General features: G+C 44.5%; 1 protein-coding gene across 3 annotated transcripts; it reads right to left on the minus strand.

Moving 5' to 3' along the window:
- Window positions 1-1,006: 1,006 nt before the first annotated feature.
- Window positions 1,007-14,355, minus strand: LOC108937371 (E3 ubiquitin-protein ligase RBBP6-like). Of its 3 annotated transcripts, none has more exons than XM_018757277.2 (17): window positions 13,249-14,355; window positions 12,475-12,574; window positions 12,311-12,347; window positions 10,228-10,272; window positions 8,459-8,547; window positions 8,282-8,378; window positions 7,978-8,117; window positions 7,721-7,893; window positions 7,529-7,632; window positions 7,028-7,380; window positions 6,842-6,920; window positions 6,670-6,730; window positions 6,326-6,377; window positions 5,891-6,247; window positions 5,575-5,694; window positions 3,584-5,461; window positions 1,007-3,474 (listed from the first exon to the last, which is right to left on the minus strand). In XM_018757277.2, the coding sequence occupies exons 1-17, from the start codon at window positions 13,412-13,414 to the stop codon at window positions 1,938-1,940; spliced, it is 5,388 nt and encodes a 1,795-aa protein (XP_018612793.1). In that variant the 5' UTR covers window positions 13,415-14,355; the 3' UTR covers window positions 1,007-1,937. The 3 variants fall into 3 exon arrangements, with proteins under 3 accessions (XP_018612793.1, XP_018612794.1, XP_018612792.1); XM_018757278.2 differs by having other exon boundaries at window positions 5,575-5,670; window positions 5,891-6,250; XM_018757276.2 differs by having other exon boundaries at window positions 5,891-6,250.
- Between the last annotated feature and the right edge of the window lie 700 nt (window positions 14,356-15,055).

Genomic DNA, 15,055 nt, shown 5'->3' on the forward strand with positions numbered 1-15,055 from the left:
ATCAGCACAACCATGCATGACTTCTGCACTGTCTGGGGATGGTGTGTGATGCCGCTCCTGCCTGCCTGCCTGCGCGCGCGCACACAGCCACTCCATCGACCAACGCATTACGGAGAACGTATCAGAATACAGATCCGTGCGAAAGCCCCATAAAATGGACAGTTCCTCTCAAAGAGTAAAAGAGTCCTGGTTACTGGAGTGCGATGGTTGCTCTAATAGTCATTTAGATGCCCTTTCTGTTCTGAAGGATTTGGAAGCTGTGGTTTTTGAAAGCGTAAAATCTCTATTTTCTGATTAATCACAATAAAAACATCTTGTCCAAAAAGTTCTCTCGGTATTTATATGGTTAGGAAAGAAAAAGCTGTATACGGTCCTTCCGGAGGGCAGTTTTGATTAGTACGAGAATGTAAAACACAGGGCAGTCATGGCAGACTGAAACATTTTAAAAACCCACCTCAAATTTCCAGATGTTGTTATTGATCATTACACCTCAATAGTTTGACCATTTTACAAGTAAGCAAATGCAAAGTGGTTAGAAAATGCTCTTTTATGAATCCATTCCAACCACCCAGAAGCTACCATTAGTCATGGACTGTCAAGTTGAGGTGTGCGAACCCCCAACCCAGCCCCACAAGTTGAAAATGTTGAATTCCACAATCGACTGGAACACGCATGGTGGACGGTCCCATTCCTTCTCGTCAGAACTCGTCAGAAATTCTATACAGCATAGCTGGCACCTGGCTGCATCTCAGCCATACGATGAAATGTTCAAATTCATTTCAAAAACACTACTTACACTTGGCTGTTACAATTAATTTTTATATGGTTTGGAAAGTCAGCACCATACCACTCTACATTGTGCACTGTAGAGTACAAAAATAAAAATTCTTATTCTTTCCAACATTTAAATTCACCATTAAATACATAAGGACCTACGGTGGTATTATAAACTTGGTGTTCTGAACACAGTTAAAACAGACTTCACGGCGAGCATGTCTGTAGGTACATTTTGGTGAGTAAAGGTGTACCGGCCCCTAGTAGGGCTCTAGGGCCAGTTACACAGGTAAAGAGGACGAAGACCGGAGAAATACAATTATAAGGGTGTACAGATACCATCTAGTGGTACAATACTCTGCTACAGGGTACGACTGTCCCTTGCACAGGTCAACATCATCCCATGTCAACAAAAAGACCAAAGGATAACACCTGAAGTTTCGCTGAAAAATTTATTCTCATCAAAACAACATAGAAAGGTTTATCCCTCTATAGTTTTCAGCTTGTAGATTAAATTAAACGTGAAGGCAATGCAAAAATAAAAATGTGGGGAAAAGTATTCACAGTTACAGTAAATTCCACTACTCATGAGGATGTCACCAAGCCAGTCTTCAGTAAAACAAACTCTCCAGTTCTGCCAGTAGTTACATTGCCATATTGTCATAATTTTACAGGTAATGGACTCACAATCCTATGCAAGATGAGGTACATAAAAGGCATCTGGTTCCACCAAGCTATGCAACAAATTTCACATCTATAAAGTGCTTTCACTATACAATGCATTGTTTCCCAAAAGAATGCCTATGTGATATGAAAGATGGTATTCTGAGGTGGAAAGAAAGTATTTAAAATAAACTAAATACACTAGAACCTTACACTTCTGGTTCACTGGAAAAAGTCTGAAACCTTCACCTGTTCAAGTAGCCAATATTACCACCAAAGCTCAGAATTGCATGGTCAATTTAACAGTTCTGTACAAATTTGCTTTACAAACCTCAAGACAAAAGCAGAAAAAGAACCATCGAATCAGCAGTGTTCTCTTTACATGCAGTTTCTTCATTACCTGCACATTTATAAAATTGTATTTACTGTACAGTATACTGATAACACTGTTACAAAAGCGACTTCAGTAAATTAAGTCAACTGCTCCAGTGTCTGAGATCTCAAACAGACGCTTTAGATTTTTGGTCATCTTTCTCTTTCTCATCCTTGTCCTTCTCTTTATTCTTTTTAGACTTCTTTTTCTTATGCTTGTGTTTCTGCCCCTTCTGCTCAGACTCTGACTCGTTGCTGGTGTGCTTCTTGTGTTTTTTGTGTTTCTTGTGCTTTTTGTGCTTCTTCTTGTCCTTCTTTTCTTTCTTGTCCTTCCTCTTTTTCTTACTGTCCTGGCTACCGCCGGAGCTGGCACTGCTGCTACGGGCGTGACTGCCTGAGCGAGAAGGGCTGGGGCTGCCACTGGGGCTGCTCTCTGGCCCCTTCTCCTTACTCTTGGACTCTGCCTTCCCTTCAACATCCGATGCCTCGCTGTCACTCTCACTGTAGTCAGGGACAAAGGCTGCCTCATCAGTCTCACGAGCCAAGTCGGAGGACAGTCTGGCTGAGCGCGCCGAGGGGGGCTTAGCCTTGCTGTGGTCACGCTCCACACGACCACCAGACCGCTCCATATCTGCCTTGGCCTCAGGAGAGCCAGACTGGTGGGGTGCCTTGTGGGCGCTGTGCTCCCGGTCTTTCGAGACCTTGGCATCCCGTGTCTCCTGGTGCCTGCTGCCTGGCCTCTCTTTGCTGGAAGGCCTGTCCGACTTTTGGTCAGCCAACGCCTGTCTCGAGGGCTCTGGGGCACTCTGGGACACCCTCTTATCCCGGGTAGGGCTGTGCTCGGCCCTTCGAGACTCCGAGACACCCGGACCCCTCTTTGTGGAATCTGTGCGTGCATCTCGGTCTCGACCCCTCAGAGGCTGGCTTGCTTCTCTTGATGAGGGTGGCGAGTCCCTTCTCCTGGCTGGATCTCTGGACTTGGAGGCAGAATGGTCTCTCTGGCTAACCCGCTGCTCTGGTCTCCGGTCAGAACTGGAAGAGCTGCCATCTTTGCTGCCCGACTTGCGCTGAGCTGGGTCAGACTTGTCTGCAGCCCTATCCCTAGAGGAAGCATGAGAAGCAGAGGAGCTACTCCTCTCACTTCCATGTTCACTGCTACGCTCAGGGTTCTTCTCCCTATCTGAGCTGGAAACAGAGGGCTTCTTATCTGCTGACTCCCTTTCGAAAGTGCTCTTCTCCTTCCCCTTCTCTCGCTCCTTCTCCCAGTCCTTTTCCTTTTCTTTCTCTTTGTCATTTGTTAGGGATACCTTAGCAGGCTTTGTTTCAGGAAGAGCCTCTACCTTTGCAGTCTCCTTTGTGAAAGTGGCCACTCGCTCCGGCAGGGGTGAATTCTTGTCACTGAGCTTTGTAGTTAAGCTCTCTGCTGCTGGAGGGAGAGGTGCAACATTGCTGTTACCAGGAACGGCCGACACCTTGGCTTCTTCATCCTCTGACTCATAGTCCTCCTTCTCCCACTTGGAGCGGGGGACCTGAATCATGACAATCTCATCCTCGGCAGGTGTGGAGCTGTCATTGGTGTACTCTTCCAGTGTTTTTACCACAGTCTTCTTCAGGTCCAGCTTCTCCTCTGACTTCTTGATGGGACTACCCCCAGTGGAGCTGGTGCTGAAATTGAGAACCCAAATCAATAAATCCTGAATATTCTTGTGGAATTCAACATTTGCAATAAAAAGATTAATCTTAAAACACATGCATGTAATTAAAAGAGACTTACCTGGTATAATCTACAAGTAGTGAGCCTGAGCCATCAGGAGCTGGGATTTTCCTTCGAACCTTGCCCTTGGTCTTCTCAGACTTGCTCCTTGCTGCACCATCTACAGGTTCCTCAACTACAGGCATGGTGTCTGCACACCCAATCTTCTTGCCAATCTCCCGGTTAATCTTGATCTTCCTCATAGGCACAGGCTTGACCTCCTTCTCCATTAGAGGTCGGATAGCTGGTTTTTCAACCTCGGGCTTTGGCTTTAGTTTAGGCGACCCCTTTGCAACCTCCGTCACATCCACTCTAGGTGATCTAACTGGAGGAACATCCTGGTCCTTATCAGCAGGTTTCTCATCTTTTTTCTTCCGCTTCTCTGGTTTGAGCTCAATGGGTTTGTTTGATGGTCTGTCCTCACTTTTGATGGTTTTCTCCACTTCAGTCTTAGGCTTCTCATCTTTGGCAGGGCCCTTTTCATGCTTGGCAGGCTCTTTGGCATGCTCCTTCTTTACCTTTGGCTCCTCTTTTGCAGACTTCGATTCCTGATGGTGCTTAGCTGGCTTCTGCACCACCTTTCGGGATGGGGGTGCTTTGTCCTCCCTCTGGGACGGGTGCTGCTTGATGGGATCTGCTTTCAGGGAGACCTCCTCTTTAGCCCTTTTGAGTGGCGGTTCAGATTTTGGCGACTTCTCACGTTCCATGTCAGCATCCTTCTCCCTGGAGGATTTTGATATCTTTGTTGCAGACTCCTTTTTTTGGGTGTTTGACTCTGGCTTTCTTTTTACCTTCTCGCTTTTTCCTTTGACCTTATCCTTCCGGTCTTTTTCAGAGTTGGCCTTGTAGGGAACTGTAGGGCTATCCATAGGTTCATCCCTCACAGGAGTAGCATCATCACGACTGGATGCCATCAGCATGCCATCGCCTTTGCGGTTTTCTTTTCTGCCATCATCCATGGAGTCTGAATGGCTGAAGATGTCCCCATCCTCCCCCTTCCTCTTCTTCCTATGCTTCTTGTGTTTCAGGCCTTTAGGGTCTCCAGTAATACTCCCACTTGGCTCCCTCTCTTTCAGAGGTTTCTGCAGCTCTTTACTGCCACCCCTGCCAGGAGCAGTGGCACCCAGGCTACTCAAACCATGGGCTTCTTTGAAAGCAAACTTCTCTGCATATGTCTGTGGCCCATGGCGACCTCTTGGAATCAGGTTATGGCTGTGTCCAGGACCCAAGAATTCGTCCCGGCGGCCACGTCCAAATGGTGAGCCATCCCGGGGCCTTGGTGGTGCAAAGCGCTCTGGGGTGAAGGGCTCCCGGCCAGTTGCTGGAGGCCGACCTCGTGGGATATTGCCTGGGGGGTTATTGTAGCTTTTGAAGTATTTTTCGTACCATTCACGGTACTCCCTCTCCCACTCTCTGTACCTCTCCCTCTCATATGGATCTCCCTGGTCAATGTTTCGGCCATAGTACGCTTTGGCATCATAAGGTGGAGGTTCACGGTAAGGGTTCATGTACTTGCGGTCTGTTTCAGTTTGCATGAGGGGAACAGGCTTTTTCGTGGGGGTATGGCTCCTGTACCCGAGGGGCGATCGGGAGCGGGAGCGGTAGGACCCGCTTCCAGTTCCCCCTCCATCTCGCCCCCTGTAGGACGGTGATCGGGTGCGGGAGCGATGGTAGCCGTGAGATCGGGATCTAGACCGATAGCTGCGGCTCCGTCCTCGGCCACCACGCCTGCCATATGGAGAGCGGGAGTAGGACCGTGAGCGGGACCTCGAGCGTGACCTGGACCTCGAGCGACTAAGAGAGCGGGAGTAGGAACGTGGAGACCGAGACCGGGAACGTGACTTTGAGTATGAATAGGAGCTTCCACTGTATGATGAGCCTCTGTAGGGGGACTTAGATCTGCAGAAATAGAGAGGTGGGGAAAGAAAGTTGGATAAACTCTCAGTAAACAAACACTTAATTGGACATAATGTGTCCCATTAGGATGCTCACAAATATTTTTACAATTTTACCTGGAATAAGAACGCCTTCGTTCCTTTTGTATCTTTCTATACTCCAATAGTTCTTTGGCAAAGTCATTTGTGAACTCCTCAAGCTTAGACTTCTCCCTGGCAACGAATCGACAGTGCGAACTATTTATCGAAAACAGGAAGGAGATAAAACTTGACAGTTAAAACAAAGCCTGCAGGGGCATCATCTCAATATTTATCATTACTAGCAGATAACATTTTTAGTTTAGCTGTTCTGTTTATGTTTAAATACAAATTAAACAACACACAAAACTATGTTAGTCAAATGAATCATAGAAAATTAACTTAATCTTCTCACTCTTCCTTCAATCGCCGCTGCTGCCTATAGAATTCCTCCTTGGACAGGAAGGGTGTCGAAGTCAGAGGTGGCATAGGGTTGGCAATCGGTGCCTGGGTCCCAGGAGGAATCCATGGGGTGGACACTGTGGCCGGGGCTGGTGGATAGACTGGTGGAGGCACGCTGTAGTTGGTAACGGGCTGTTGCCCTGTAGGATACTGCAGTGGGTATGGCTGTGGTGCCAGGCCAGGAGGCTGGGGCATTGCATACTGTGGTGGCGCAAAGAGGGTAGGAGGCACATGGACAGGAGGCACGGTAGGGAGGGGTGTTGGTACAGCTGGGACCTGTGCACGAGGACGGTCGCCTTGGGAACGGCTTCTGCTGGAAGAACAACAGTAGAGGTTACACCAATTACATACAGAAAAAATTATAGAAATCAAATCACGGGTCACTTACGTGTCCCACGTGGGCCTGTTCGGTCTCGGTGGATTGGGTCGCAGAGGCTGTCCTGTAGATACAAACAAAGAGGGACTTCAATCCAATATATTGGGGTGAAAACAAAGAGCTTACAGAACTTTCACTTTTAAAGTCTTGTGAGTGGGACCATCAAAGAACCAGATGTGAAGTGCTCTTACTGCAATGCGAAAAATGATCACATTTCAATGTGTACCACCGGATAATTAAAAACTACATCATAGCATAACCACAGTTCCTACGATAATTCTTTCAACATCTCTGGTGCATAGGTTAGCAGAAGCTCTTTTGTCTAACTTCTACACATTTATCTGTTATGATCTTACCTGTTCTTGGAATGGAATGGCCAAGAGAGTGAGGCTGACCAATCACTGGCACAAGGTATCCCTAAGGAGGACCAAAAAAAAAAAAAAAATTACAGCAAACATAAGCACCATGCACTGTCAGGAAGTCACCAAGAAAGGAAAGCTCTGCTATTGCTTCTTCCAACATACTCACCTTTGGAGTAACAGGTCCTGCCAAAGGGGGCTCAGTTGAAACCATAACTGATGGTGCTGGGGTGACATTCTCAAGCTCCCTGAGACACACAATGAAGAACATTCAAACAATTTTTTTGTTTTCGTCTGGGCAATTAGGGTGCTGTAAAAACTTGCTATGTATTTTCCTGTTGGTGTGCTAACTCACTTGGAGAGCGCCGGCTCCTCCTGTTTTACGGGCTTCTGAGGTGAGGGAGCAGAGGTGCTGAAGCTGGGGACTCCTGATGCAGCTACAGCCTGCAAGGAGGGGGTAGTCGCAGTTGGTGGGGTTTGGGTTGCATGGGTTCCTGCTGCAGGTGTTGCCGGAGGAGGTGTAGCAGATGATGTGGGCTGGGGAGCATTGGCCAACAAGGGGTCTTGCTGTCTAGAGGTGGGGGGCCTGATTGGCTGAACCGGTCGTTGCACTCGCGGCTGAGGAGGAACCACCAAAGCCGCCGGCTGAGCTGCAGTCCTGCGCATGCGTTTAGTGTAGCCAGTCTCATTTTTGAAGTTGTTCACTGCCTAAAAGAAGAATATAATGCTTTTAGAGAGGTACACGACCCTTATGATGAATGCAAACAATTAAATACACTGAAAATTTTAAGGCTAACACTGTGCCAAAAACACAGTAACCTTCATGTACAGTGAACCACCTAAGTGGTGAAATTACCTGGCGCAGGAACTTGTTGGCAATTAACGCATCAGGTGACACGTCAGACTGGTGGCAGGTGGGGCACACATGCTCCTCAGACTCCAGGAGGCATGTCCTTATACCTGGAGGTATAACATGACATTTACCACCCCAGTACGCAATGCATCTGGGACTCAGCCGCAATGCAGGGAAAACTGGGAGTGCACTCACAGTCATCACAGTAGCTGTTCCCACAGCAGGGAATGACCACAGCATCTGTCATGAGGTCTTTGCATATGAGACACAGCAGCTCATCGGGCACAGGGTCCTCATCCTCAGAAGATGACGACTGTTCCTGGGGCAGAAACGGTGGCTTCTCCTTCTTCCCGATGGCATAGGCCTCTCTGTACATCATTGTTAAATACTGAATTCACTACCATAATCAATGACACAAAAATAACCACACACAAGCTAGATGGAATACTGACGCGTCAATGGTGGGAATGGCATATCGCCCAGTATTGGTCAGCATGGCACCCTTCATGCTTGGGTCGTCTACCTCCATCATGAAACTGCGTGGGATTCCTGTGCTTTTCTTGATCCGTTGGGGTGCCTCAAAACTTTTGTCCTGCCAAGTGAAGGACACAGATGCAGAAAGTCACCGATGTATGGAAGACGATAACGTATTAAGAAAAATCACCTAGAAACACATTACAATTGTTAACCATCTCAAATGAACACCCAAACTTTACAGTGGTACTAATACCCATAAGTGCCCAGAAATCCTCTCACCCCATTGGTTGGGCAATTCCGTATGTAGTGTCCATTTTTTCCACAGCGGAAACAGGTGTAGTTTGGAGGAGGTGGACCCACTGTTCTCTTACTATAACTGTGCGAAACAAAGTCAACATTAGAACACAACTTTCCATGTGCTAGATCGGTACTGCCACGTTATTACCACATACTTACTGCATAGGGTCGTATTCGTGATTAGACTGATTCATCATAGCTTTAATTTTGTCTTCTTCAGACGCATTGGCTTCGGCAAGGTTGGCGGTCTGTGCAACAGGCAACAGGTATCATTTTATTGACAAAGCAGGAGAAAGCAGCCATAGCTTCCAGAGACACTGTGGTGCGCACGCCATGTCCTGTAGAGTTGCAGATACGCTCGTCCATTTGGGTGAGGAGGGGCTCAGAAGGCCGCTTATATTTTAGAGGTGCACTTTGCTACTCCCTCAGCTACCATCCATACACAATACATTCAAAACTAGATCTCAAACAAACATGTGCAGCAAATTTCCAGGTGGTAGGATAAACGCCAACTGAAATTTTTTGCAACAAAAGTTTGACAAAAAAAAAAAGGATTTTTATGAAATGGAAGAAAAGACGGAACGAAAAATAATCACTTCATCAAATAACGCAAACAATATTTAGGGTTAAAAAAAAGTACATTTCCGATATTTCACTAATATTTTAAGCATACAGTTAATTTCTCAAGTCACAGTTACTCAGAGATGCAAACTAGAACTCTTAAAACTATCTTCTAGACCTGTGTACAAAATTACTTTGGTAACAGTAGCAGTGTACAACAGGTGATTCAGGCTTTTAAGGTTCTTACCAAGCTATAAGTAACAATGCACAAAAAGGTTAAACAGACCCAGCGTTTGCGCTGATGACTCATACCTTGTTAACAACTCCACTGAATCCACAGATTCACTCAAGTTAAAACCTTTCAGGATAGAGATTATATAGACTGCGGAATAATATGTGGGCTTTGTTCAAACAAACCTTTCAACACATTCAGGCATGTAGACCTAAGTATTGCAAAGGACTTGGATTCACAAAAGACACAAAAACAACACACATATTGCAGTCTTAATGATGGACTAAAATCAAGACGGGGGAAAAAAAGGTAGGCCGTGCATTACTGATTCACATAAAATAGGACCTGTGGCTGTTTGATCAAGTCGTCTTCATATTTAAAAAAGGTTTAAGAAGTGAAAATCAAGGACAACAACAAAACGCATTCAGAAAAACTTTGAAATGGCATGTGGGAGAGGGGTTGCTGCTCTTCCTTACATTGTACTGCCCCTGGATCTTGATTCAGCCGTGTTTAAAGCACCCAAGAGCTCCCCCACCCGGACACACTCTACAGGACTGGACATGAACACAGCTGTTCTTGTTTCAAACCCACACATCTTAAGTGAAACACGTGTTGTCTCAGGGGAGACCGTGCACCAAACAGTTCAACAGCGGGTAGTAACAAAACAGCCTCAAACTTTAGCACCATCCTCAAACTCTCCCAAAAACCACTAGCATAAAGGAGAGAGCGCTAGTTAGACTATATCCCTTCAAAACCTGCAAATGTAATTTATGGTAACTCATGAGGGGAAAAAAGGTGAAAAATCTGATCATATAAACTGTTGAATCAAACATTCAGACACATTGCCCTGTGTTTAAAAAAAAAAAAAAAAAAAAAGGCCCCCCCCCTTTTTTTTTTTTTTTTTAAACACAGGGCAATGTGTCTGAATGTTTGGGGGTAAAAAGTCATACTTGCGGTCCTAGAAAAACAGACCGTAACTTTACAAAGCCTAAACACAGCCGGTAACATTGCACAGGACTGCCACAGCGTTCAAAGCACACTAAACATATATAGCCATTACAGCTTCATCAAGTAATCAGACGTATGGTTGACATGTCATAGTATGGACACTGACAAAGCATGGAAGGGCATATACCTTGGAGAGCTGGGCCAGTGAAAGTGAAGCAGAAGAATCATCAATCTGTTTGTAGGAAATTGAAAACAAGTTTAATCCCGTAAGGCACAACACACAATGACATGCAAATCACCGCAGATCACCTGTATTTCGGTCACGTAAAAACAAGAAAGCTCATAGTTCAAAACGCATGTAAACCTAACTTGGTTCATTTTTTAAAGTCTAAAATACCAGATTTTTCCAAAATAGATGTTCTGCACCTGATGTTCTACCTGTCTTATGTGCACAGTCCAGACTGAACACCTTTGCACTTGAAGTTCAATAAATAACCAAATTAATGAAATTCACGGAAGCTTTTAAAGTTACAAAGCTATCTGCCAAAAATCTACCAAACGGACACACAAAAATTAAATGTATCATTATGTGATCTTGAGGAACTCAATGCATAATACTACATTTAAAATTTTATCAGCATAAATGTAGCAGCTAATTACAAATATTTTTACTTATTTGTACACATGGGGTTGCTAGAAGATTCCTATGATAACGTCAAGCATTGCAATACCCTAAAAGGGTATAACGAACACAATGGAATGTAAAATTCACACACTAATTTAAGGACCGAACTCAGGTCCTGCTAAGGGCTTGACTACTCAGAACAGGCAGTCTAGAAATCATTTGTCTGCATTTCCAGACTGCCTCTTCAACAGCACTTCACCTGTTTTGCCTGCAGTTGCCAACCCTTTTGATATGCAAATTAACTCCCATTCCCCATGAGGTGACTGAGAGTGAACACACAAGGCCTTGGAGGTGGTGCTCAGAAATTGTACACATATGTTTTATTGACAACTGTAGTGTTCTGCATCATACACAGTACTACTGAAACTGGTAAGCGCAGGTGAACAGTACACTTAAGAAATACTGAGGAAAAAACCCGGCAAAACTGTGCAGATGGAACTTCATGTTGGACTCTACCAAAATATATTTAAAGGCACTTGCATTGAAGGTCATAACAAAACAAAACAAAAAAAAAAGAAACTATAACACTTTCTTGAAGGAAACATTTCTTGTGCTGCCCAAAACTGATGGATAAAGAGCAAATCTCCATCGCATTTGGTTTTCATAGTGAAGTACACACTAAGGCTCAAACAATTCATTAGGTTTATGATTAATGCTCAATCCACACATTTCCATTTTCCCATCCAACCCTAGTTACAACCACTGTAGTAAGCTACATTTACACTTTCAAGTTGTATTTACTGCTGGTACACAGGTTAATCGAAAAAGACTAAGTCCTATTGTACAGAACCATTTCTTCCCAATTTATGAAAATTGAGATCTGTGGTCCTTGATATTACCACAAAATTATGTAAGCCACCAGTGGATAAATGTAGGTCGGTCATCATGGTATCCCAATTTTTTTCCAGTTTCAATGTGGAGGAACAATTAGAAAAGCTGAGATTTGTGGTAAATTTACATTAGAAATCGTTTTCATGGAGTGTGAATTCAATACAGTTGATTATTTTTCCCAGATTAAACATTTTAACAGGTAATGGTTGTTTGAGCCTTGTCAGCTACTGTTCCATTTTGTAAATACAGTCAACATTTAACAACTTTGGTTTTTTTCATTCTTTGCAGACCGATGTACTTGACTATATAGCAACTCCTTAAACATCAACAGTCAGACATCAGAGCTGTGTAATACATTGTGAGGTTAAATATGGCTCAGTACAACTTTTATTTGGAAACAAAAACAACTTTCACAAATATAACAGGCCGAACATCCCATCATGTTCACTATTAGCAAAATGAACGGACTGATCACAAAATCTATACATTGTATATACGTAACCCATGGTATTCCAGTATGAAATACAGTGCAACTGCATGCACAAAACAATTTACACAGTTTCAGCAATTTGAATTGCAGAAATTGCATTTACGTCATCCTTAACTATACAACAGTCAAATATTGTAGCACCAGAATCAAAACGCTTAACAGTACAAACCATTTCATGTACTAAATAGCAAGTAGTATGTTGCATACTTAAAACTAGAGAAATGTCTAATAAAAAAACCAAAATGGTGAGTTTTTTTTACATACTGCTTTAGAAGGTCCACTCGGAGGCTCAGAACGATCACTAGAAAAAAGGAAAAAATAAAGGTTAATTCCTCTTAAGTAAAAACACCAAGATATATTTTTGAAGACTGGAACAAAAGTACTCCAAAGTTTGACTGAAATACAGAAAAATTTAATTAAGCACTTACATGACAAATGTTTTGCTTGCTGCCTTCACTCCTCCAATGGGAATTCTTCTAATAATAACAGACGAATTTTTGGGAATAAGAGACCCATCATCTGTGTACTCTAAAAAAAAAAAAAAAAAAAACAGATAAAAACATTTGGTTAATTAAAATAACCCTAAAAAGCCACACCACATAACCTTAGCATTTATTTTTCCTCTAAAGGCCCTTGGGAAAGGGTTCAGCAAAGCTCAAACGGTAAACACGCCATAGTTTCCCTGACAGGTTTGAGACTCTGGAATCCATACATCACTTAGAGTTTTAAAGAACATATCAAAAATATACATAACACACCCAGAGATACAGTTTTCAACAAATTCTGAAATGTTTACTGCCATGTGACCCATGGCATGCTACGAGCTGCAATGGGACAAACTAGTTAAGCATAAGGCTTGCTGAAGGGGGGGGCTGCGCTTAACACCAGTAACCAGGTAACTGGATAACAGGCATGCTCTCATGATTGTTCTGTTTACAGTTATTCGTTTAGCTGACACTCTTCTCCAAAGCAACTTCTTGCCATGATGTAGTACTGTTTCATCCAGCTACAGAGAAAATTCCCTGCGGGAACAAAACTAAAGGACGCCACAAGTGCAAGGCCGCACCTCTAACGCTTACGTCATCTACTGCCAATTATTAATAATCATTCACTGTGCAGCTTTAAAATATCAGAGGTCTTTCTGTTACATAAAGCCCCCTCCGGACAGTCGATGTGAGGATTAATCATTAAGCAAGACTGACCTTCCTTGGTTTGCGCGTTGGTGACCTGCAGGTCGCAGTCGGCCGCCTTCAGCTTCTCGCGGCCCATGATCTGGCGCTTCAGGTCGCTCAGCGTGATGTGGAGCCCGTCGAAGGTCACCGTGTCGTAGTTGAGTTTGGCGGAGAACTTGTAATGTACACAAGACATTTTGTTAAGCAGAACAGACCACGCGGCCCAGAGACAGAGAGGCCCGACAAAGGAGGGGAGGGGGGCGCTACAACCACACAGCCTGTACTGTACAGAAGCGGTAGCTCGCAGGCTAGCTTAGCTGCTCAGCAATACGAGCACCATCATCGCGCTAAACGGACGATCTTCTCTCTCTGTGGCTCTTTTGGTTTAAAACTGACCGCGCGAGGTGGGAAAAACACACCCACATTCACACCAAATCATGGAAATGCAACAGAAACCAACGACATTGTTCTCAAATCAACTCCAGTTCCCAGTCCGTCAGAAAGAGACTCAGACCGCACAGCCGGCAAGCGGGCTTCCAGACAGTGTCCAGCAGTGCGGGGGGGGGGGGGCCTGTTCAGGCGAGGAAAACACGGAAACGCAGGGAAACCAGGAGGCCGAGCAAGAGTCCGGGCCCGGGGGAGCGCTCAGTGGCGCCTTTCTTCAGAGTCCATGTAGGAGGAAGCTGCGCGTCTGCGCGTCCCCCAACAGTCCCTCCTGTCGCAGGCCGCAGTCCAAACCGCACCGCTCGAAACCGAATATCCGCAGTCAGTCCCTTTTAAAATACTCCGGGGCGTCCGCCGTGTCCGCGTCCGCGTAGACAACAGCAAAAAACCCAAAATTATACAGCTAAATATGACAAAGGGAGAGAAAGCGGGAGGAAAGGAGGCCCAAAATGGCCGCCCTTTCCTGAGCACAACAAAAAAAAAAAAAAACGACCGTCTACAAAAAACGTCGCATCACCAGCACAACAGCAAAACATTCACCATGAACCCAAAAATCACCCACAATATGGATATCCAATCAAAAATAATAAAAACAAAACAAAAAAAAACTGCTTATTGAACAATGTTCTAGATAACTTTCAGTCCAGATGGTCTATCACTTCAACCGTCGTCGTGAGCACCACTATGGTCGCGAGTTCGCCGATTTTCTGGGGTTTCCAGGACGAAACGTAAGGGGCACGTCGGATGATGTCATAAAGCGGAGTCGCGCACGTCACAAGCGCGCGAAAAGTGCAAGAATGGCAGAGTCAGCAATAACCGCTTTATAACTATAGAAGCCCCTCACAGTCTGCGAGCGGATTATAATTAATACCTCCCGGAAGAGCGACGCATTTTGAAGGAGGCATTAACCCAAAAAACAGTCGTAAAAACTGACAGTTTTACTTTAACAGGGGTCAAATTTTGAGACAAAAAAAAACATTTTAACACATATAATTATTACAAAAAGGGATGTTTACAAAAAACTTTTTAATCAAACAAGCAATCATGACCATTTCTAATTTATTAGTTATAGTTCTTTATTTATTTGTTATTATTTACTATACTCTGAAAGATATTTTGAAGAAGGATTGTCATCTCCAGCGTCACATGTGCTAACTCCACAAATACACGTATTGCGAGTCGCTTGAATGCTGGGAAATAGCCCTGGTCACTGCACAAAGAGCAGCAAGGACAGAGTAAAGGATTGTGGGATTGAGGTCAGTCCTTGGAGGACTCGGTTAACTGGCTGTGTAAAGAACTCAGGGAATAACACTATAATTTCGTTGTATTGCACAGCAGTACAATGACAAAGTAAGTCACACACACACACAGAGTCTGAAACCGCTTGTCCCAT

The sequence above is a fragment of the Scleropages formosus genome, chromosome 8, assembly GCF_900964775.1.
Source record: "Scleropages formosus chromosome 8, fSclFor1.1, whole genome shotgun sequence".
Classification (NCBI taxonomy): domain Eukaryota; kingdom Metazoa; phylum Chordata; class Actinopteri; order Osteoglossiformes; family Osteoglossidae; genus Scleropages; species Scleropages formosus.